The sequence below is a fragment of the Maylandia zebra genome, linkage group LG9, assembly GCF_041146795.1.
Source record: "Maylandia zebra isolate NMK-2024a linkage group LG9, Mzebra_GT3a, whole genome shotgun sequence".
Classification (NCBI taxonomy): Eukaryota; Metazoa; Chordata; class Actinopteri; order Cichliformes; family Cichlidae; genus Maylandia; species Maylandia zebra.
The window spans coordinates 27353456-27378975 of NC_135175.1; the positions used below are offsets into that span (position 1 = coordinate 27353456).

General features: G+C 39.8%; 1 protein-coding gene across 4 annotated transcripts in view; it reads right to left on the reverse strand.

The window, feature by feature from the left end:
- The window catches only part of myo3a (myosin IIIA), a 69613-nt gene that overhangs the window by 40755 nt on the left and 3338 nt on the right, over nucleotides 1–25520 (reverse strand). For 3 of the 4 annotated variants that reach the window (XM_076888287.1, XM_076888286.1, XM_004551878.3), the window contains exons 3-10: nucleotides 23363–23497; nucleotides 13472–13576; nucleotides 13264–13363; nucleotides 7311–7387; nucleotides 3954–4099; nucleotides 744–809; nucleotides 451–606; nucleotides 36–77 (exon numbers count right to left, since the gene is read on the reverse strand). In XM_076888287.1, coding sequence (XP_076744402.1) covers nucleotides 36–77; nucleotides 451–606; nucleotides 744–809; nucleotides 3954–4099; nucleotides 7311–7387; nucleotides 13264–13363; nucleotides 13472–13576; nucleotides 23363–23497 — 827 coding nt within the window. The remainder of the gene's footprint in view (nucleotides 1–35; nucleotides 78–450; nucleotides 607–743; nucleotides 810–3953; nucleotides 4100–7310; nucleotides 7388–13263; nucleotides 13364–13471; nucleotides 13577–23362; nucleotides 23498–25520) is intronic. The other variant, XM_004551880.3, reaches the window with a different exon arrangement.

Consider the following 25520-nt stretch of genomic DNA (forward strand, 5'->3'; position numbering starts at 1 on the left):
TCCTACTGCGTCACAAAAGCATCCTCTATAGTTACCTGTCATTACTGTCTGAGCTTCTGTCTGTCTTTCCATGATGGCTTAAATGACAGAAACGGGATCGACATGTTATCACTGTACAGGGAGAAACTCACTTTAAAGGGCAACATTTTAACTCATGCTAAGGAGCCTACAGCTCAAGTGCAGCCGGTGCAGGATTGACCTGTTTTTTGTGTGAGGATGACAGGGCTTGTAAAACATCCAGCAAGTAGGGTAATTTGGATTATACTGTCGGCAAAAGCTAAGCAACAGCCTAGCATATAACAACCGCTGACAGGAAGGGCGTTATATTTTAAGTTTTTCATGGGCTTTGTATCAAAATCGATCAAACACTTTACGGTGTGGGAGTATTTGGCTCATACAGCGAGATATCGGGACAAAAACATAGAGACAAAAGCCATAAGGACACAATACCTTGTTTTTTCAATCACTCCAATTTGCTGGTTGAGATCAATGAGCTCAATCAATTGTTTTTGCAGGATTTTCTCTCTGCCGACAGTCTGTTTGATGAACACATGCTGGAGCAGGTCTTGCACATTCGGTCTCAGCTCAAAGTCCTTAATCAGACATCTGTGAGGTGGGAGAACGAGCATGAGGCAGAAAGAGGAGTGCAGTGCGTTTCTCAGATTCATATTCAAAGCAGCGGGTTATCTGTGTAAATATTTATTATTCACACAGGAAGGATAAACACTAGAAGCCACACTCACTTGCAGATGAAGTCATTAAACTCATCTGACCAGAGCTCCGGCTGGTGGAGAGTAGGTGGCGGGTTTCTGTTACGGGAAGAAATGGAAAAGATAAATGGAAAGATAAGATGAGATAGGATTTAAGCGGGCAGGGCGGAGAACAGAAGGCTGGGACGATTCGTCACTGAGGGCATCCAGGGGTGTTTCTCTGGTGGCAAAAAGTGGTAGCTTTCAGCCATCAGAGCAGTGCAGCTGGAAACTTGTGTATAGACTCAAACCAGAACTTCTTAAATACTTTACCCTGAAAACATACACACATTGTTGTGGGGTTAAACTTAACAAGGCCTCACAGCAGAAAAACAACTCGGTTAATTGGATTCCCTGTTCGGCTTTAAGTACCTCTTTACGAGAGGGTTCCAGGTACTCGGCAGCGAAGTCACTGCTGCCTGTTAATGCATGGAGGCCTTTCGCACGTTGGCTCTGACAGCAAATAATTGGTCTAATGAGAGGACATTCGTCTCCTTTTTATCACACAACACAACCAATATAGACAGGAAATGCATCAGGCCTTTATTTTCAGGCTGTTCAGCTAATACTGTGATCATTAAAGTGTTTTTCTTATCCGAAAGACAAAGAGAGCCCTGCAGAGATAACTTGGGGTAGTTGCATTGGGTTACCTGAATAATAAAGCTGCTTTTTAAAGCACTATAAAGGCTGCAAGGACTTGGACTGTTTTAAATATAATTTCTTGTTTGTACCCCAGTTCGCTAAAGCAATTTGTTCAGTTTCGCCTGCCAAAAGTTCACTTAGTAAAGTATTGGAGGCAAGTTTAAATCCTCTCTGTTACACATAATGAAAATGAAAGCTTAGCTATTAACACCTGAGCACAATTATAATAGCACTTTAAATCTTTTATCCGCTCCAGAGACCGAAGCTTTGAGCACAGATTTGGCTTCCATACATATACTGTTGTCTTAGTCCTTCTCTGCAGTCCTCATTTTCTCTTCTTATTTAAATTCAAGGTTCAAGGTTCAAGGTGACGAATAAAGAACCTTGAACCTTGAAATATAAGGCAATGAGGAAACAACATAAAAGACTACTGGACTTGTTCCTCTGTATGTTTACTCTTTATCTTTTTGGATTCAGCTCCATATGTTGAAATATGATACAATGTTTCCATTGCACACTCCTTTCAGTGTAGACCTATGTTTTTTCATAATCCATGATACATTGGCAAAATATAACAATCATGTTGAAAATAACGGTAATCCATCAGTACGTAATGAAAGTAATCTGGTCCGTAGGAGGACTTAAAGTTAGATAAATACAACCACATATGAAGAGCAACACATGACATATTACACTATTTACACAAAAGTGAAATCAAAATGCAGAAACATTGTGTGTGCTAAGTACAGCCTTCCATAGGAATAAATAGGAAACGTATCAGCCAGGTGCTGCTTATCAAATGCACTTAGTTAAATGATCATCAGCAAGTCTGATCTTCTCTATGAAAGCAGAAGATTTGTTAGTTTGCAGGTCTGGAGGATTCAGGTCTGTGTTAACACAATACCAAGGAGGAAAGAAACAAGTACTTCTGCGCATCAATTCAACACAGTTGCCAACCTTCCTAAATGGGAACAATCTTCCTAGAACAATGTTCTTGGACAGACAGGACCAATGTGGAGATGTTTCACAGCTCCACATTTGGCAAAACACAAACACAGCATAACTGTCAAGCACGGTGGTGGAGGGGTGATGGGCTGATTTGCACCTTGCAGCCGTTGAGTCAACCATGTATACCAACTGCTTTGTTTACCAAAGCAATCTAGAGTTAAAATTTGCGTCTTCTTAAGTGTGTTGGCTGCAGAGCTGAGCTGCGACTCACTTCGAAGGCGAAAATTCTCCATTTCTGGTTTGTGTTTGGTTTGCGAGAGTTTTTAGACAAGTAAGCGCCTTCCATACAAACCACAGGGAGCTGCAGGAACCGTAGTAAACACAAGGAGGTTTTTGATGCAGTGCCAGCTTTGCAATCCATTTCACTCAGCAACAGCCAGCAATCTTCAAGAAACAACTTGCCAACCAGCAGGTTTTATGCATTTTCCCTCACAACTGTTGGTTGCATCACATCCAATATGGCAGACAATTCTCAAGAAACGTCAATAGAGAAACGGCATGGGCTTGTATGGCATAACTGCATATAAAATACATTATAGTATTATATGTTTGCATGCATTGTGTCAAGCTCTTGTGTGCCTCAATTAGTAGGTAAAACTGTACTAATAAAAATAACCATACTAGTTATTGATAGAAAATCAGGATTATAACAATCATAATAAAAATGAGGAATGGCTTCGGTGGTCTGCTGTTTGGGGGGGGGGGAGGGCAAATGTGTACTAAATAAGAGAGAGTGGATGAACTAATGCCCTCAGCGTGGCTTTTTCCAAGACTGCTTGACAAATGAAGCCAGAGTAGTGAGCGGAGGGAAGTGAGGAGTGTGAAGAGGGAGCCCGGAGCTCTGGCTGCAGCAGTCACATAGATTGTGAGAAAGCTGTGTGATGGCTCCGTTGGAGCACGACCCCCAGAGCAAACACACAGGACAGCCGTGACACAGCAGCAGTCTGTGTGTGTAGGCGTGTGCGTGTTTCAGGGCAGTGATGGACAAAGAGCTGTGCTGTGATGGTTAAATGCTCTCACACTGAAATCAGGTGAAGATAAACAATTAGAAAATCAGCTTCAGCTCACAGTAGAAACAAAGAGAAAGAGGGGCTGTGCCCGCAGCCTCCTCCCAGCAGGATCATTGGGATGAGTGCCAGGGAGGGAGTATGTAATGGATAAAGCCCTGCAAGCAGAAAAAAGCCATTTGAACTAAAAAGACTGTACTTAGTGTGGTGACAGTCTGTATAGAGGCACAAATCACTATGTTGGAAGTAGGAGAGGACTTTTCTTTATTGCAGTGCAAGCGCTATACATTATGCTATCTTTACAAGCCGAGGAGTCAGATAATGAAAACATGCCCAGTCTTGTGAGATGGTCCGTATCAGGGTAGTGAAGAAAATATCATCTTATTCTACTTCTGCCTGGGGTGAGCTGTATCTTAAGGCAAAGGCTATTTGCATGCATGGTTCCAGCTTTAAAAATGGAAGCAGAGTGGTTATAATCTTGTAGTTTCTGTACTTCTGTAGTTTTCATTCAGCACAGCAGAATATGATGCAATTATGGCAGGTTTACCTGGGTATTTTAAAAAGGGCTCTCATTGGGTGAAGGTCAGAGAGCGGTGGGTCTCCATCTCCTAGCTCTATAGCTGTGATGCCCAGGGACCAGACATCACAACGGGCGTCGTAGGTGGAGTCCAACTGCTGCTCACATGCTATTACCTGCAGGGATGATGAAATAAAGAACATATAACAGGTGGTCTAATGTCTGATTACAGATATCACGAGTAAAGCAATTAAATCAGGGTCTGCTTCCTTCTTTGAAAGTCAGTATTTAAGTTTTTTTTTATTTCTTCTTGTGCTTCTACACAAACAAATGTGAAAGAATATAAAATGTCATTAAAAAGTTGTGCACTAACAACAAAGGAACTAAACAAACTGCAGCAGCTCAGCCAAAACAACTTCGTCATTATCATTGGCTGTGAGCAGAACACACCCACGCGCACGCACGCACGCACGCACGCACGCACGCACGCACGCACGCACGCACGCACACACACACACACACACACACACACACAGAGTCCATCATCACTGTCCTGCGGGCAGTATGGCACTCAATCAGCAGTATGAATCATTCAAGATTCATATTGTTATTACCACACACTCACATATAATACACACATTTAACAGTAATCAGTAATTTGTTTTTCTAGTTCTGAACAGGCAGAGTCTAATGCATGCAAACCAGACAAATCATTACCAGATAACCAATAAGACACACACTCCACAAAACCCCAAGACTTTCATTATTCCGTCATGTTGCTGGCAAACACACTTAATGAAAACTAAAAGAAATCAATGTTAAATCTGTCCTCAAGGAGACTAATTTGCAAAGACATGACAAACTGACTTTTAAACAGCAAAATTATTTCCAACCAACACACAAATATAGACACATAATGCGGCCAAAATCACAACTCGACAGCGACAACCAAACACAATTATTCTGGAAAAGAAAGCTCATCTACATAACATGTGTATAACACAGTGCGGAAAAGATGCAGCTCACCTCCAAGTCAAACCTACATAAGCAAATCCTCTTTAGAAGTAGACTTTATATAAAGCCAGCGCTGTATATTGTCCCCAAAGTGTATATTTAGAAAGAAGAAACCTCCGCTCTGTCAAGTGCTTCTTGTCTACTCAGTCCACTCAGGTAAATGCCCTTTCTTAGACCTTTGTGAATAAATGTCTTAAACAAATAAGATTAAAATTCTTGAGCCTTAACGACACCACGTCATGCAGCATCCTGCATTTGCACGGCATGCAAACTTCATGTAAAAGCTATTTTGATTTAACAAGTGAACATGCAAGTTGATCTGGGGTGATCATGTATGCTGAGTATAAGTTTACCCATCTCATCCCCACGAATTCCGCTAATGACTCATCTAATCTTGATCAGTGTTGAGGTTAAGCGTGCAAATGGGTGGTTAACAGATTCCTCTACTTGTTGAGGGTTTCCAAAAGTGTTTGCTTCAAGTTCAATGAAAAATAAATGAATGGTGTCTGACTGAGAGGCTAAAAGTGCATCTCCTAACATTCAGGTTATCTCTGTTTTCTGCTATGCCGTTGCTCCACTAGGGGTTGCCGAGCCTTTTTCATGATGAATCAATTCACTGCACAGTCCAAACGTCATCTGAAGTTTGTTTTCCAACATTACGCTGTTGGAAAACAGCGTAATGTTGGTTTTGCTCTGCAGTGTGTTTTGTTTGTCGTCCCTGTTTCATTCTAAGATCCATTTAAATGTCTTACTCCTTAAAAACCTACTGGGGTGGCTGGCAGTTGCTCAGTAAAATTGGTTGCTATATTTGGTAAACTGAGACCTCCTTGTGATTGCTTTGGTCGTTAGCAGATTGTCATGGTTGCCTGTGGTTTGCATGCTAAGTTCTGACTTGTCTGCAAACACTTGCCAACTATTTGCTGAGCAGTAGTGAAACAGCAAAGACTGCAGCACAAACTGAAAATGGAGACAGTTTTGCACATTATGAAATGTGTTAAATCGTACTGATCCATTAAAGGAACTAAGCTTGAATTTCATGACAGCAGTGGATTGTTTCAGGAGCCGATTCCCCGTATGGTGAAGTCTCGACAGGAATGTCATTCTCACTGAAGCCTTTGGAAGTATGATGGGGTGTTTTGCATCTATAAAAGACTTATGGACAGCCTGGCTGCTTGTTAATAATGCAGAGACACACTGTGTTCCCTTATCTGGAGAGCCAATTCGGAGGGGGAGTATGAAAGTCAAAATATACAGGATACAAGACCAAATATGCTGGAACATGTGTGTTCACCTGCTCTCCTTGATATTAAGGGATGTTTAGAGCCTGACAAGTATAGGAATTTCAGGAACAATAATATTCCAGTATGTCAGCTGATTCCTACTGTTATTTTAGACACATGATTTTCTGACTGCGTGTTAGTAGTATCTCTAGTTATTTATTATTTATTACTCAGATCAGCAGGTTGTTGCTTTTCTGGTGCTCCAACCATGGTGCCATCAGGGAAGTTCCAAAGTGGCCTCTGTTGAATAAACTGTGCAGCATCAACATTCATAACATGGTAATGAGCACCTCTTCTTCGCTTTTAAAAATTTCATTAAGTTATGAATTATCTAAAAAGAATTACAATATTTTCTCAGTCAACTTAAAAGAAAAAATTAGATTATTTATTCTGAATTTTGACTTTTTACATTATTGAAAAACATTATTTTTTTATTCCATGCAAGTGACAACACTTGAGGCGGTTTAATGGACTTCACACTGATCCCTCTGGAGGCACAGAAGGTGTTTTTTTCAAATACGCAGTAGCACATCCTCAAGACCTGTAAACAGACTTTGATGTGCAAACTCTCACCTACCACCACTGAACTTCTAACTTGCAATATAAAGGAAGCACAGCTTCCAACGCTGTCAATAAACATTGACAGTAGTGGCCACAGATAACAGCATACAAAAACTGCAAAAACCCTAATGCATTACTGAAGCAAGAAAAACACTATCATATAGAAACAGCCTTTCAGTCAGTGTCAGAGAGTCGTTAAGAACCCCGAGCTGAGAGCCCAGCTCACAGCACAAAGTCACATTAACCTCCTATAAAAAGAATAAGGTTCAAACACATACGACTGGTATAAAACGCTCAATTTTTGTTGCAGCCACTTCTCTACACAAGCTATACATACTGTCAGTGCACTCAGCCATGATTATACAAGAGATGAACGATGGAGGCTGCCCATTTCACTTTTTCCATGCACATTGTATTTGACAGTGTTATCTCTTTGATGATTATTAACTGTGGTCCACTGGGATCTGCTCCAGGCTAATGTAGCAGAAAGAGACGAGGCTGCGGGAGCATTTATAGGCCACTTTTACCGTACCTCGGGAGCCATCCAGAAGGGGGTTCCCACTGAGGTGTTCCTCCTCAGACGGGTATTTGTCAGCTGGGCTGAAACGCCTGCAGGGTAGAAAACAAGACTCAGTGGAGACAATTCAAAATATCTCAATAACATGTTTTTATTTCTACAAAGATCACACTGGCAGGTAAAAGTGATGCTCTGTGAAAAGGGAAACAGTGCACAGTAAACAGCAGGACACGGCTCAAATGATAGAGAGCCCAACGGCTCTTGAAGCGTGCACTGATAGAGCTGTCGCTATAGTGACGAAGGAAATAAACAATACACACGCATAAACATCTGCAGTGCTTTTTTTCTTTATCCAAATGATAGACTGCCATGAATTACAAATTCTTATTTGACTGCAAGCGATTTTGGCATTTCAAGAACAACATTTGAATACAATTCAACTGTGAGCACGATCTGGTGGCCGGAGACGTGTCACCTCCTCCCAGAACAAGACGCATCTGAGTGATTTATTGTCTGATGCTAGAGAGGCCCGAGTCACATTACAGCAGTCAAGTCAGAGGCAGATACGTTCAGCAGAAATGGGACTGCAGAGAGAAAAAGAGGACACGTGTGTCATTACGTGTGTGTGTGCTGTGTTAATGTGCCTGACAAGGAACATGCTGACCCACAATCGTGACTTCGGTCCAGTCCAGACAAATCAGTGTTACGCTACACTGTGATGTATCCCAGGGCGGGCTCTGCTGAAGCAGCCGGCCAGATCAAGAGCAGCGACCGGGACAAAAGCAAAGCCTCGAGACAAAAGCGGCAACCCACAAACAAAAGGTGATGTAGTGATGCACGACATGCTGCTGCAGAACCGCGTCTCTGTCTTCTACTTCATAGTTTTACATGAAGAATATGAGGCGCACAGATTCTGCAAAATGTGTTTTAGCAGCCAGACGTGCAACATAAAAGCTTTTAAGAAATGAAAGGGCAATTTGAGGAAATGTACCAACAAAACATCCAGATGGTGAACTGCATAAAAATCTGTTTAAAACATCAAAAGTGTGCAGACAGGCACAATCTCTAAGTAACAGAACAAAGCCATTTACACCACATGAATGTATTTCCAACCATGTCAGCAAATTTAGACATGGTGATGATTCTGCGCATCCATTTAAATGCTGTCACTGTTGGAGCTTGGGGGTTAAATCCAGGGGTGGAGAGAAATGCCGGGATGAGCAGTGTAAAGGAAAATGGTTCTGTGGCAAACATCAAAAGGGATTATAATCATGTGCAGGGCGGGGAGGTGTAGGCATAAGGCGAACATACACACAGGGACAGTCACATCGTGTCGTAAAACCACAAACACACTAACATCACACCACATTAGTGAGGACAAACTCAGAGTTTTACAGGGATTCATCCTTATACACAAACTTGTATGTTTGTTATGATATATAAGGCGTGTGAGGAATATCAGCGCGTGAAAGTACAGGTACACAAAGAGCCCCCTATTAAAGCTCTCTCAACCCCTCTGTTTCCACTACATTAGCCCGGAGTGCAGCCTGGTGGGCCACACACTTAATAATCATCACAGAGATAATGCCGTCAATTAGAATATTCATGAGAGACCGATGAACGAGCAGCTCTCCTCATTCTTCTGCTGCTCTTTTTTGGGTCCGTCTTTTTTTTGCTGTTCTGTTTCTCCGCCGGTGATGAGTCACTGCGGGGGCTTTATCTCTTCAGCTGCTCAGTGTAGCATGTGCCCCTCCACACGAAAAACCATTAATCCCAGCGTGACGCAGTACCCGTGGAAGCTCGAGTCGGACCCCCCCCCAACCCCGCCATTTTCGTCACTCTGCGAGTTTGTTTCTCCTCCTTCGTGACGTCACAGACCTCATTCAAATCTCAGCTGTCAGCAGCGTACAAGCTGGCAAGCGGGACGTCACAAAAGAAGTTGGAGCTACTTTTATAAATGAGATTCAACCCAGGTGCCTGCATACTCTTCGAATCCAGCCTGTTGTCATTGCACTAAAACATTTCACAGTGACCTTGCAGCTTGTTGTAATTGAAATGGAAACTAATCAAATAATCCTGTTTTTAATTATCCGAAGAACAGAAGAAATAAATGAAAATGCTTTTTTAAGGTCTTTTTGCAAAAACTGCCTGACCTCAGTTCATGTTGGTAAGAATGGGAGACAAAGATGGCGATGCACCTGCTCCAATACTCTACGTTACTTGAAATGGCATGAGCATGCAAAACAGGAAATAATTCCAAAAGCAATTATTTCTGCATGGCCATGAACAGAAACTGTTGCGCTTTTTCATGACAGTCAGCATGAATTCCTGACTATTTTCACAGGAAGTCCGTTTTGTGTTTGCAGCACGTACGATTGAAATCAAGAAACCAGAGTATTTTTTATGTATTTTAACCCAAGCCACAAAGATTTTTCTCATCTTGACCACATAGTGTTTAATGCTCAACGCTATGAAAGTAATAAAATATTAAAAAAATAATACAAAGAATGTGTGATGTTTATGATGTTAACTTAAACCTCTAGTGTGTTCAGCAAAATGAGTCACTCCACCAGCAACCCCTCCACTCTCGAAATATACACATTCTTTTCCTTTTCAAAAGTGAAAAATATTCTTTTTGAGTACATGGGCATGAATCAATACATATGGCATCATATTGGACCAGACAAATGAAAACATCCTGTTCAAAAGCACAAATCAGTAGATTACAGGCTGTACTGGAGTATGTATGGAGTATATATATGCATAAAGTGCAAAACTGTGATGAGGTCAGAAGAAACTAACCACAGCACACACAACGTGTTACCAAGAACGTGTCAAGTCAACAAAGGTTAGCAATGAAAAGCCTAACCCAGAGTGAAGATCAAGCAGCGACAAAGCAAGAAGTGTGATTTACAGGAGAGCTTGTAGTGGAGGAGCTTGTAGCAGATGTGTGAACCAGTAAACAAAGACTTTTCACCACAAACCACATTCACCGTTCACACACACATTCATGTGGCTCTTGATTCTGGGACTTTAAGCCCTTACTTACTACCACACACACAATTCAGCATGTAGATTAGAGGACCAGGAGACTGACAGCTGTCTTTAAAATTGATAGACAAAATTAGGAATACAGTGGTGTCCCTAGTTACAACTTTAAAAGTAAATGGACCTTTTAATTTAGACTAATCTAGTGGACTAAAATTAACAACATTTGTTTTTGTGGTCTTATTTATTTTCCATACAAATCCTATGAATCTCTGTGCTGGCAGCACTCAAACCTAACAATTCCTGTAATGCATACAGCTTGTTTTACTTGAATGTTTTACTTCATAGAATAATAAGAGAAAACTTGAAAGCAGACAGTTTTTTTAATCTGGCAAAAATATAAAAACTTAAAAACTATAAAAATGAATTATTATTTATGGTGCAAGGGGAGCAAAGTTTAGTTATTGGGTAAACCCTGCTATTTACAGTGACTCTGACTTCCAACTAAGCTTTTCATTTTTTAGTTTTGTGGTTTTGAATACATATGTTAAAAGGGAGTTTTTGCTTGCCACTGTCACCAAGTGCTTGCTCAAACAGGATCGTCTGATTGTTGCCGTTTTCTCTGTATTATTGTAGGATCTTTACCTTACAATATGAAGCAGCTTGAGGTGCACAAAAATAAAACTGAATTGAATTGAAAGTTACAGGACAAATGACCGATTTGATCTGCTAGGGAATTAAAATAGATAAGACCTCAACCAGTGGGAACCATCCAGTAGATGTCGAGAGATTTCTGTCAGGAAAATCTGTGGCTCTTCTTCCTTTAAACCCACACTTCAATATAAACTTTATTTCCTCTTATAATACAGCTTCTTTTAACATCTTCCCTAAACTGATCCACATGCATTACTTCTAACCAGCAGCCACAAATATGGTGCGAACAGATAACAGTCATGCACAGCGGCAAATATTTATTCATAGAAGATAAGCTGATCAGCGGTGCCACTGCTTTCTTATACCTTAAAGTGAATGCAGCAACAATTTACTGATGATAACGTGTCCCAACATTAAACATAATTACTTCCTGTGAGAGTTACATGAGCTTAGCACTAAACACGGTGAATTGAAACTGGCTCTCTGGTCTAACCAACAATGTTTGTATGTAATAAATTATTTTCAGAGATACGATATCCTTCCTATCTTGGACATTCATTACAGGTTGAGCCAGAGAAACATCAAACACTTGATAAGATGTTCTTATTGTAAATAAGCAAGAGATGATATATCGCAGAAATAATGGCTGGATGCTGTTGGAGATGCCAGGATTGCAATAACCTGATTAATAGCTTCAGACAATTTGTGTGATATCGTCTGTGAGTGTTTATAGCATTTTAATTTAAATCAGAGTGAGGCAAAAGTTGCATAGACAGATACCATCTAGAACTGATTCTTTGCTAAGTTGTCTTTCATGTGTAGACACAACACTGGTTCATCGCTTGAGTTAGGTGCTTTTTTATGCTTGAATGGTTCATAGGTCGGGCTTAAGTGGCTTAACACACAAAACAAAAACAAAAAAAATCCTCTGAAAATGGTCAAAGAAAATCTTTGAAAGACCTTCAGAGAGAGATGGGAGAACTATTTGTCAAGTACAGAATTAGAAGAAGGCCTTACTCCTTGGAAGCAAAATATAAAGACATGAGGGGTGACTCAAGACTTTTGCACAAGACTGAAACATTTTGTTTCACTTTAAAACTGAAACCAATAACAGGTTACTTTTTCTAGTCTATGAATACTCCAGCATTTCACAGTGTTGAAGATGTGACAGCTGATTTTCAGTGTACAGCAGCAAAAACTAAGAAAGCAACATGTGTGGTCTCGGCCAAACCACCAGATCATACAGAATAATTTGAGAAATTACAAACTCATGGAGGATTGTTTGGTTCTTCTTTCAGCATAAATACTTTTAAATGAATCACACTAAACACAATTAATAAATTATGTAGAAAGAGGTATTTAATGTTTGTTTTTTTAGCTAAATAAAGCAGTTTTCAGATGCAATAATAAGAGTCACTAGTACTGATGCCATAGTTTTGACCGATTACGAGGGATGTTTTTCTGCCATTCCGTTCAGAATATGTTGTATTTGTAACTGTTTTTAGTTTTTAAAGCAAATATGTTCTGTATGCACAAATAAAACACACAGCACACAGCTGTTAAAAAAATCCAAGAATACCAGATCCTAGGATTCATCTCTTATCACCAGAAGCATTATCACATTTCTGTTTAATTATATGAATACTTATGTGATGCTTCCGGGTGCAGAGTTTGGACATCTCGATCTACTTCATCAGTAAACATCAAACAAACAAACAGGTGCTGAGAATCTCCATGACAGCAGCGCGAGGAGGAAGAAGCTGCTCTGGCTCAGTATTAGCTACTTCCCATTCAAGTATCAAGTGATTCCATTAATACCTCCCCACCCTCTAGTTCTTCTTGTGTAAAAGCAGTGCACTTTGTGCTTCATTGTTAGGAGAGGGCTTTTAAGAGAAGCCCACAATTAGCAGGAGTAAATGCAAACCTACGCACAAATGGAGAGGGGGATTTTATTTGTAATGAAAACAGGCAGCTGGGGGTTTTTGGGGGAGGGTGAGTCATCTCCGGAAAACCATCAGAATCAATTTGCCTATCCCGATCCTTGAGCCCAGGAACTACAGCGAGCCTCATTTGGTTAAGAAATTGCAGTGGGAGCAGCAGCAATGTTTGCAGCTGTTTGTGGCACAGTGGAAAAGTATAACCATCCACCACGTTGTTGGATTGTGTAAATGTAGTCCAGCCTCTCAGGGAAACTAATTGTTGTCACAGTTTATTTGTAAGACAGCTGAAGGTAATTGATTTCGTTAAATAGAGCTATAACATGTTCTTTGCTGATTAGAGGACAGGGATGCCAAAAATTTTTAAAAAGGCAAAAAGAGGCACATACCAAAGTCCACGAGCTTGATCCCTCCCTGCGTCGTCAATAGGATGTTGTTGCCTTTGACGTCACGGTGGATGGTCTTGTTGATGTGCAGGTGTTGGAGGCCCTGCGAAACAAAGAGGTTAACAGCTTCTTTTATCCTGATGAGCACCTGCCTGTAAAATCACCCTGTTTACTCTGGGGTACATCATAGTCACCCCCCTCCAATGCTTACCATGAGGGACTCGTGCAAGATGTAGGCAATAATGGATTCATCCATTCGGTCTCCTCTCTTCAGCATGCCCTTGGCCAGATCTGTCACAGAGCCACCATTGCAGAGCTGCAGTGGGGGGTGGGGGGGTGGGGGGTCCACAAAGGAAAGAGGACAATGAGCAAAAACTCACCATGAGTCAGCACACACTCTGCTTATACAATGTGTCAAACTCTGGGAAAGATATGCCGAATTTTCATGTGGAAACAGCACGGGGTGAAGCGTTTTGATCATAAGATTTCACAGCGAGAAAACAGGGGGATGATGCTGGAAGTAATTCTATCAATCTTTAGAGGCTTATCTTTCTCAGGCAGCTTAGCGGGAGAGAATGTACATTTTGTATGCAGGGTTTAATCTATGCGGTGATGACTAAGCGGGCTCAAATAAAGCAAATAATCGTATGCATTCAGACAAAGCCAAGATTTATATTAGAAATTATACACCGTTTATGGGACATTCCTCACTGCGGCAGAACACCTCCTCCCCCGAAAAATAGACTTTTGTGTTTGTAGGTGTTTCCTTGCAGCATACAGCATCTTGATATGGACTTCACCGTCAATAGCAATCCCTCCCGGAAAATTACAGAAAATTACCCAGTAGGTTGCCTTGGCAACAACAATAACCCTTAATTTGGGTCTTTCTTTGGGAGATGCCAGAAGTGCATAAAAAATAAAAAGCTCTGAGATGTCAATCAGCGACGCTGGGGGTTGGAAGTGGACTGAAATGGCGTCTCTTTGCATACGAACCCTGTTTGTAAACACAGACGCTGTTACTCTCTATGGTAAAAGATATCATCTACACATGCATCATTCAACTTTTTATGAGCAATTTTCCATCTTCACTCTTAACTGCATGCATAAAAAACATCCTTGACATTTTCTGGTAGACAGGAAATTTCCATTATAGCTTTTTGTAGTGATCTCTTGCTCTTTTATAACTACACTGATTTCCCTAACTTGTAATTTAAAAGCAAATCAGCCTATAAAATCAGCCTGTTTAAAATGTGTAACACGTGCGAGAAAATGTTAAGACTACCATTCACAATTAATACAACAAAAATAGTTTTTAACACACATTTCAAATGGTAGGTTACTGCAAGTGGAAGCACACAATGAGGCTTACAGTGTAATATTTATTTTCTCAGGGAAAGGGATGTTTACCCACTGTGTTGTGTAATTTGGGGTAAAGAAATAGCTCCTTATTAGATGGAAAATAATGATGCTAACTTGCAGTGTCATTACCTGCAGTCCTAAGAAAAAAGGTACAGCATAGCTCAACAATAGCACCACAACAAAAAGAGTAAAGTAAACATCTAAGGGCCCAAATAGCCAAACAATGAGTGATCTCTTTATAATTCAACCTACAGGGCTTTAAAAAAATGTTGTGCTGACAACAGCAAGCTACAAAGTCATTCCTTTATTTAAAGATCTCAGTGAATACTAACTAAATGTAGTTAATTCGTGGGTCACAAGTACCTAGCATTGCAATTACTGATTTTATTGATTTATTTAGTCTATAAACTAACTGGAAGACAAAGATCTCATCTTCAAAATGCTTTTTAAAAATCCATCCAACAGTCTAAAACATAATAAATATAGATGAGACGCTATTGGTATTCACATAAAATTGATATAAGCAGCAAATCACGGCATTTGGGAAGCTGGAAGTAATAAAAATTGGTCCATTTTCCAAAGCAGTAATTTTCTAGAGCTTGGTACAGAACTGAAGATGTAGACAAAGCTACTGATTTGCTGGCTGATCAACGTTCCTCTTGCTTACGGCTACAAACTGTAGTTGGTGGCCAAAAGAGTGAGATAACAAGGAGTAGGTAATTTGTAGAGCTGCTTTAAAGGATCGAGTTGGAATCTGACTATGGCAGCTCCTTGGTGAGGTGTTTTGGGCTGGAGATGGTGACTCGTGCGAGGGAGGTCTGGACATTCCTGCTTAGACTGCTGCCCCTGTGACCCAGACCAGATAAGCAGCAGATAATAGACTGATGGGTGGCATTTTAGCATTAACAGCTTTTTAAAATTGAGCTAGTTATTATCTTGTCCCAGAAAGTTCAATTTGTTCATCTGCAGGGGAAAAGTTTATCTAAGACTGAAATATGAGCAATGAAATGTTTCTCCTAGAGAGAGCACTGCGTCCAGATGAAAAGAAGCAACTTTCTGCAATTATTATTATCTTATACTGTACTGTAATCTTGCATTATACCTCAACAAGACAACGGTAAAAGGCCCCGGTGGTACCGGCGGAACAAGAGCCACTAAAGTCAAAGTTACTTCTTTGTGTATCTTGCATTTCCATATCTCTTTGAAACACTTTGTCTTTCTTTCCTTGTGCATTTCAGGAATTATATATCACTGCAAATACATTTTATTTCTCATTAGTAGTTTTGTGTCATGTTCATTTGACTTTGTATGTTAACCTCAAATTGAAATGCTGGCCCAAGGTTGGAATGGTAACTATAATCTGTAATCCTTCTACGACACTGAAGGTGAAGCAATTCTTTGACCTTGACGGTGCACTGGCATAAGTTTTCAATGATGTGCCTGTTGTCTGTTTTCTATCTGCCTATCAATCTGCCTATTCATCAGGAGCCCGGAGGACTGTTGCAGGATGGATGGCATGTATCTCAGCTGCCACATAGGAAGCTTAATCACGTCTCCTCTCGGCTATCAGACGTGCAGACAAACTGCAGTTAAGCAGAGAATACCGCAGAGGTTTTCACAGACAGCACAGCACTCTGACAATGAGCGGGGCCTGACGTCAGTCCACATCATTGCTGCCATATCACCTGTCATCATTAAATTACACGAGGCAGACAAAGGAATCCATATTAATGAGAGGTCCGATGTCCCGGATTTAGGTGAGCTAAACGTTAGTGCTCTCACCTTAGCCACAGCGGCCACATCAACAAGTGATCCTGGACATGAACATTAATTATTAGAGATGTGGTGAAGACCTAAATCTCTGCAGAAAGGAAACGACATTGGGAATGTCATAGATGATTGAATTTAATTGTTTAACTGCTTAAATCACATTTACTAACCGTTCTATGAGCTTTAGCACAGATATTCAAACACCTCAAGATTACGGTTTCTTTTCAGAGGCAGAAATTTTAACACTGACAGGAAAACTTAGCCTTTAATGTCAATCATGGATCTTAATTTTAATCTATGACCTCTTTGGTGCTCGTTGATTCCGGTTTCATTTTGTAATCCCATGTTGTCATGCAAACTGGTCAGCTTTACTTTACTTTTGCACTTGCTGAGCATTATCTCTCATGCATGAACTGGGCTGCTTTGAACCATGGCTTTTGCCATCTTCCAGTTAATCTTTGACGTTGTTTAAGCTTTCAGCCTAGAGCCCAGTGTTCATGCCCAATTAGAGGCTATGTTTTCACACTCTTATTAGTTTTCACTTGCTTTTTATCTTTACTCTTATTCAGTCATTATGTTTAGGCATCACAAATAATTGGCAAGGTTTAAAGTACCACAAAATCCTTGGTACGGTTAATGCAACAAAAACTGTTTGTTGAACTCTTGTTGTACTCACTTTTCAAGCACTTTTTTCTTGTGTTATAAATGAAGTACATCCCTTTCCTTTAGCATTTCCACTCCCTAAAAGTTCAGTACAAGATGATTGAAAGAGAGCCTTTTGTCAATCAGGAAGTAAAAAGAAGGAAGTAAAACTCTCACGCTTCAGCAGCTAAATCTGGTTAGCTATGAGACCAGTTAGTAACCCAGTGTACTGTATTCCCAGGACACCGTTTCTACATTTGCAAAACCCCAGCAGCTTTGAAAAAAACCCATAGTATTTGACACACCGAGATCAGGAATGGGTTACTTGGTCAGTTTTTGTGGATGGCTTCTCATCTGCTCCTTTGCCTTATTGAGAAAAACCATGTTGACATGTTGCTCACTATTGAAGAATGTACCAGCAATGGGCTTCAAAATTATTTTTCTTTCTGACACTCATAAAAATCATGAGTCATTTTTACAGTTAGAGACGATTCAATGGAGTTTGATCTTTCCTTGTTACACATTTCACAGATTTGGAAGAGGAACGCACTGCATGAAAAGATTTGTTAAGATTTGCGCTCTGTCTTGCTCATCATGTCAAAGAATAAACAAAGGAACACACTGAATATTGAGTGGTCTAGTCTCCATTACAAATAAGGTCAGGTGCTTGTTTAGTCATGTAAATGCAAGTTTTGCATCAAAGACGAGCAAAGAAGTAGATAAAAGAAAGGTAAAGATGAAACAAACTAAACACAGGTGCTCGCTTTAGCCATCTTTCATTAACAGTGTGATTGCATAAAAGTTTAAATTTACATTGTATTTTTTTAATTACCTAATTTATGGATGGATATACCGAGTTGCAAAAGGCTCGAAGAAACATGTTCCCTGTGTGTGTGTGTGTGTGTGTGTGTGTGTGTGTGTGTGTGTGTGTGTGTGTGTGTGTGTGTGTGTGTGTTTGTACTTGTTTAAATATCTTTGTGAGGACCAAGAACTGTCATTATACTTGTGGGGACCACCAATAAATATGAGGACCAAATGCCAGTCCTTGTGAATTTGAAGGCATGTTTTGAGGCTCAAAATGTTGTTTTGAGTTTAGGGTTACAATTAGGTTATAGTTCAGTTTAAGGTTAAGCATTCATTTCTGGGGGGTTAGTGTTCGTGTTAGTGAAATCGAGGCATTGTATCTATTCAATGTCCTCATTAAGATCTGAAAACAAACGTGTGTGCGGCATGCTGGACCATCTCCAGAGAAGAGCACTCCCATTGTTACCGTGGCCTTATCGTTTACACGGAGCATAATAGCCGAGGTGTCCACTTTCTGGCACCGTTTATCGAAAGGTCTGATAGAGGGAAACTATTTCAAAACATCATTGTCAATTAACGAGTGCAAAGGTCAAGAGGATGAGCTTGGAGAGAGAAAATGGGTTGAAAAATCCAGGACAAATTGTTGACTTTGACAGGGTGTCCAAGTAGAATGAAGCGAGGAAAGCAAAAAAGGGACAAGCAAAAAATTTTTCATGTGTTTTCAAGCACTGATTCAATGACTAGGGAATTTGTGAACTGATTAAGGCTCACATCCTAACACATGTCCTAAAATGTGTAGGTTAGATTAGTTGGTGATTGTAAACTAACCATAGGTGTAGAGTTCAGAGTGTGTGATTTTCTGTCGCTCTGGGATAGACTAGCGACATGCCCAGGATGAGCCCTGATTAAGTTTCTCCTGAACCTTCGAGTCAAGTCCTCGTGCGATCCAGTTTTTGTGTTTTGTGCCACACTGAAAGGGAAAGCTGTATAGGCTTACTAATGAGAAGCTTCGAGAGATTTATCTCTCTTTTCCACTTATCATTTATCTTTCCCCAGACAACAATGCTAATTATTGTTTTCTTCATGTGCAGACTCTTTATGCAATTTTGGTCCTGACAAAGAATCTTCATAAGCCAATTTCTCCTACCACTGCTGCTTGCTTTTGCTGTTCATTTCCTCCGTGATAGAAAATGATGGTGTAAAGGTTTGCGCTTCAATAGATTGAGTTATCTTTTTCTGCTTCTTCTCTGAGCTGCTCACTTTAGCGGCCGGGGTTTAATTTAATTAATCTGCACACATAGATGAATGACGAATGACATTTTTTTAGCAATCCCAATTTTTTTTTAAAAAGCACATCCCCAGAGTGATGCAATTTTGATTTAAAACTCCAACATTTTTTATTTTAGCTCGATAGAAGATGGTGAACATTTAAAACAAATGACCTTTTAAAGTCTCACAAATGACATGCACATCTAAATTAGCTCCTTATTTCCAGTCAGAGAATAAAAGTCGCTCTAGCGTCACTTTCTTTGAAGTATTTTCAAGCTCTCTGGTAGCAATATTAGGCCTTTATACATGAAAGCATGCTCATCTCTGCCCACATCTGCTGTGATAAAGGAGAACACTACAGAGGCAAAGCCAAAAGCTCGTAGACCCCAATGAAGGGCTAACAAAGTAGCGGATGCAATTTGTATGAATTCTGCTCATAATGAGCGGTCTGCTGTCAGTGCAGGGCAGAGAAAGGCTCCTCTCAGCAGAGCTAAAGGATGGAAAATTACAGTTTAGAAAGGAGGGCCAGTAACCATGGTGAATGACCACCTCACTCCCTGCTTTCCTGTCTTTTTTACTGCTAAAACCCCATGTGCATCTACTTCAGAGCACAAAAACACACACGCACAACACAGCCACTTATTAAACTGTCAGGCAGTGATTTCAGCCTCAGGATTAGCCACCAGATTTGGACTGCTGGTTGCAGATTTGCAAGGGAAATTTTGAGTGGATATGTAACCACGGGGAATAAACAAAGATCACAGCAGATTTATAGTTTTACTCATAGGAATTAAGCCCTGGTAGATAATTTCACTGAACACTCACATGAAACTATCTTAAAAAAACAATAGCACTTTTTTTGTTTTCCTTCAAAAGGATGGTGCTGTCAGCATCTTGATATCTGAGAGAAGTAAATGCAGGGTCCTCTGCAAAGGTCAGGAGAAAGGAGATTGATGAAAGGGGAAGGAAACTCAAGATGGAGAGGTGAAAACTATCTATTGGGCTAGCATAACAGTGCTGCTGTTGATGTGAAGCCCACTGAGCTTGGATTACAGAAATATGGACACTTTGTTCTAGCACTGCTGTACCTGACAAAGGAAAAATGTTCAGTGTGAAACAATAATCTCCTAACAGTGGAAAAAAAGGTAGCGTAATAGAAGAACAGGATGAGTATCTTAAATGGAAATCCTGTCGGTCTTCATTTAGCTTTTGTATTTGTTTTTTTTTTTTTAGCCTTAAGACTTTGTTTGGATGTTTAGGAAGGGAAACTGGTTGTAGATGGCCTGGGGAAATGGGGATTTTGGTTAAAGGTTAGCATAATTTTTTGTTGGGTAAACAGTGGTACTAAGAGGTTCATTTATCTATGCCACAAGCTTGTACGTGGTTTTGTTTCAAGCTAAGTATCAACATCAACTATTTCAGCACATTTAGATCTAAACCTTTTAAAAAATCTTTTCACAGAAATGACCCAGGGGAGCTTTTGTTTGTTAGGCAAATGTATAAAATACCACAGCATGGCGCCACTGAGATATCCAACATCAGTAAAAAAAAAATATAAGCATGAAAAAGAGATTGAAAATCATTCTTTATATTCAACATCAGGCTCGATTTAAATAATGCTTTCTTAACTTCGTAAAAAGTAAAAGGTAACAAATAAACAGATACACCAATAATATCACTAACTAGGACTAGAAATTATTAGTAAGATGATAAGCAACAACAGCACAAAAATACATAAAGATTTTAAAATTGCATTTATGTTATTTACTAAATTTATCTACACTGGTCTCATATCATCTCATGTGAAGTGTGAATGTCACAGGCTGCTGCATACTGCTGTTATTTAGAGCCTAGCTGGCCTATTTTGTCCTACTCTCAGTCTGAGTGCACCTCCTTTTACTCCTCCTCACACAAAAACACTTAAATAATATTAATGGAGTTGGTGACAACATGTTCTTGTCATAGTTAAGTCTGAGAGTGACGTCAATATACCTGTTCAGTCATCTCAGCTAATTTAATCACAGCATGCTGTTGAAATAAAATCCCGAGTTGCTGCTAATACACAGTGTAGTGAATACTGAATACTGAAGTGAATCGATTGGCCTGTTGTCACCAATATCCAGTCTAGTATCCAATCCAAATGTGAAATAGGTACGCCTAGGGATGGGTATCGTTTAGGTTTTATCCAATACCAGTCCCAAACCGATACTTTTGAAACGGTGCCGGTGCTTAAACGGTGCTCGAACCGGTGCTTAAAGAATGAAGAACACAAACTTTGTCCAAAAACCTCTCATGTTTAGCTGTTTTTTTGTAAAAAGATAACAATGTTAGCCTTTTCTGCAGCTATAGGGGATTTATGATATCACTCTTGGCTGGAAGCAGTGCTTAAACAATGGAAAAAAACCCACAAACTTTGTCCAAAAACTTCTCATGTTTAACTGTTTTCCACTTTTTCTTTGGTCATTTTAGCCTTTTTGGCCAGGGTGAAGGGAGCATCTGCCATCAAACAAGAAGACAGCCGCATGTAACTACAACGGTGTTTGCTAGTTCACCTTACCTGCATTAATTTAATAACGTGGTTAGCCTACTCAACGTAAATTACACACGAACAACGAAAAGAAGTCCAGAAGTCCAGACGCTTTTCTTTGCAAGCTCCTTTGACTACGATGACCTGGATGACTGAGAACCTTCACAGACATACACGAACAACATTAAGCTACTCACGCAGAGAAGCACGGCTGCTGCTGCCATCATGATCATCATCATTTCTGCTACACTGGCAGGGCTAGGGGCCAGGACTCTCCTCTTCGGGTTTTTGGGGGATGTTGCTAACTCCGGGACCGATAACAGGCACCACACCCGCAGTAGATGTGCTCCATGTGAGGTCTCGCAGCAAGCTATCAAATACAGCGCATTTCTCGGCTTTTAAAAAACCGCTATGCGTCGCCAGGTGTTTCATCAGAGTCGAGGTGTTACCTCCTTTGCACAGTATCACCTTAAAGCACTTGTTGCAGGCTGCTGAGTTTGCATCTTTTGCTGTGAAGTACAGCCAGACTTTTGACTTAATCACCGGAGGACTACTTCAGCCAGCTCTGAAGGCTTCTCCTCGCCTATCCGCAAGTCTCCTCCCAGTGACATAAATTGTCAAAGTCATACAGAAAACAGTGGTTTACCAATGGCAGCAAGAAATGCTCTCTGGGGCTCATCCATGTGTATTTAAGGGATATTTCAGAAAAAAAGTGATTAATTAACCAGCAGACCAACATTTCCATCCCTTGAGACAAATTACATTATAGTCCATTCGCCAGAAACACCACACACACACACACACACACACACACACACACACACACACACACACACACACATACACACACACACACACACACACACACACAAAGAAACACATCAACCACCCTTTTGGACGATGGCTGTTTCATTTCTTATCAAACCTCCTTGAGATTGCTGACAGTGTTTTCCAGACATCTCCAGGTTTGTACTGCTCTCTATCAAAGCAGGAACACAAATTACATGGTCCGACTGCCAAAAGGCAAAGAAAACCAATATCTGACACAGTGTTCGACCCCACAAACACTTTCTCTCCTCTGAGGTTGACCTCCATTACATGTTTGTCTGGAGCTTGACATTTCTAAAGGGCTACAGCAGAAAATGAAAAAAGGAGAAAGATGGAGAACGGGGGGAGCTGACAGGAAGGATTTTTGAGGAGTACTGAAAGCAGCAGCAGTAGCAAGGTCTCCTTGAACCTTCATGAAAATATCACGGCTACATGTGGCTTTTCTCGTGCATCAGCAGGTGCAAACAAGGAAAGGCTAATTCAAAAAAGGCAATTTCAGTGTGTTGTATCTTCAGTTCTACAACAGAAATCAACTACAACAAGGAACATTTCAACCTGTGCTCCAACTTTATACAGAGGGTGTATAAACTAATACATGAAGACAGCTCCTGTTAACAGAAATCCCTGCTGTGCTGCTCTCAGCAGGGCGCTCACAACACGCAATCTAACCTCCCCCCCTCCTGGTACTAACTGGCCTGCGACCAAATCCCCCAGGTGCTCTATAAGTAAACTCCTAGACTGCCCATTGTGGCTAAAACTGTTACATAATCCCTGACCGCTGTACATACCTGGCAAGACTTCCTGTTTGTAGTATAATAAGGCTTTTGCACCTACAGTATATGCTCTCTAAGATCCAAGTCGAATCTGCCTGTGACAAAAACACAGCCAATGTTGTGCTCTTACCTCTAGTACGAGCCACAACTGATCCCCACATTTGATGTCCTTCTTGTAATACATCCCGTAAAACTTGACCACATTGGCATGGTCAGAAAGAGCTTTGAGGATGTTGTATTCAGCTTCAATTTCCTCATCGATATCCTGAAACACAAGAGCAAACATCAGCTAAGTGTGTACGACACACACATTTTAACACCTACAATCTCATCTTTAGCTATTTTTTTTACCAGCCATATTTTATCTTTGAATGTTTAATGCCAAATAACAGAGTAATAGAGGTAATACTAATTACTACCTGGACTACTGTCTAGGCATGAGTTAAATAATATTAATACCATTTTCATACTGGTAGAAAAATTTGAAATTATGAACTGGAGAGGGTTACTTCACATAAGATAAAAGCTATTACTTTTTTAATAATCCCAATGTTGGGGAATTTTTTTGTTACAGAAGCTAAAAATAAGACCAAACACACCCAATTAATAGCCTGAATAATTTTAGCTTAATAAAATAAAATACAATCTTACTTTAAAGTAAAAAGTAATTTGTAAAAAGAACAAAAATTGTATATTAAAATAATTTTATGTTTAAATACAAATATTAAGAAATGACAAGAAATACATAAGAGTAAAATATCTAAAATTCAAAAAGCAAAAACCGAATTCAAATGAATTTAGTACAATAAATATATCAAATATCAGCTGACATGTAAGTGGCTCAGTAACAGTCATGCTCATTAATAACTAGTGTATGAAAGTGTTACATAATGTATACTTTTATCACTGTTTTTTACTTCAAAAACAACAAGCCATGTTGTTTTTGAAGTGATCTATAAATAAAGTTGGATTGGATTGGCTGATTGACAAGTTGTTACATTTACAAAGTTATTTATTGCTTGTTACAGTGTTTATGCTAAGCAGAGCTAACCATCCACTGGATCCTGCTTCTCGGTCCTCTTAGTTTAACTCTAACCAAGAAAATAACAATATAAAGATCAGCTGAATGGATACTTTGTTATTATTGCTTAGATTTTTTCTTTCATTTATTTACCTTCTAGACTTTGTGGAGAAAACTGTAATTTATTTGCTTTCTCTCTCAACTTTTTCTATTCCTACACCAGTAGTGATGAGGAGGATACTCTCAACTATCTTCATTCAAGAGAACAGTGACAGAGTTGTGGTGATATCACAGATACACAGCCAATGCAATGTCCATAAACCAGACTTTGAGAATGATTCATTTCTTTGTCCTGTGATTTCTAAGACATGTATCTGCAGCTCCTCATTTAACTGCTTTGCAACCTTTTTAAATATCAAGAACGTCATCGGTTGCCTGATTTGATCAAAGAAAAACAGAGCGACCGACCTTCGGACACTATGCAAAGTCTCCACCATTTATTCTGCAATTTAATGTGGGCGAAAGGACATATCCAGGACATGTTAAATACAGCAGTCATCGTATACTCTTCTTCTGAATGTTGCACGATTATTAAAGCCTAAAGACCGGGAACTTTTAGCATATAATGCAAATCGTGCTGGTGGACATTTAATCTTGTACAGTATTTAGTACTATATCACAAGTGATAAACAGTAGCAGTACTACAATAAATAGTACTGAGCAGAATCCTATTGTAGTTGGTGGCATCGGAAGTCTGACACCCCTCGTACAGAGTCCTGAAACCAGATTTTTGATTTCAAACATATGGTTTGGGGGTCAAAATGGGCACAGCAAAGACTCTAATTCCAATGGATGGTTTTGGAAAATGTGAAGGAGGGCATAATTTTTTAGACTTCCTGCGTTCATACTAAACCAAAGTAATTACATTTTTTTTCATGTTTTGTCTGTAAAAAACAAAAACAAAAAATAGTTTTATAACTACAACAAAGACAGGGCAACAAACTACTTAACACTTTGTTGAAATTGCACCTTTGATATATGAAGATTTCTTAGGGACTAAATGTGCAGTTAAATTTTTTTTTACACTGACAGAAATGGGAATTTCAAAGATCCAGGCCACTTAAGATCAAAGTGGCTATATGTGGCCCACAATGTAAAATGACTTTGCTTTATACATTTAATGTAGCTTAAGGTAGAAAGCAAAAGTACAGAAAATTACTGGACTACAAATCGCTTTTCATCAAAAAAAGTAAAAAGAAAAAGATAA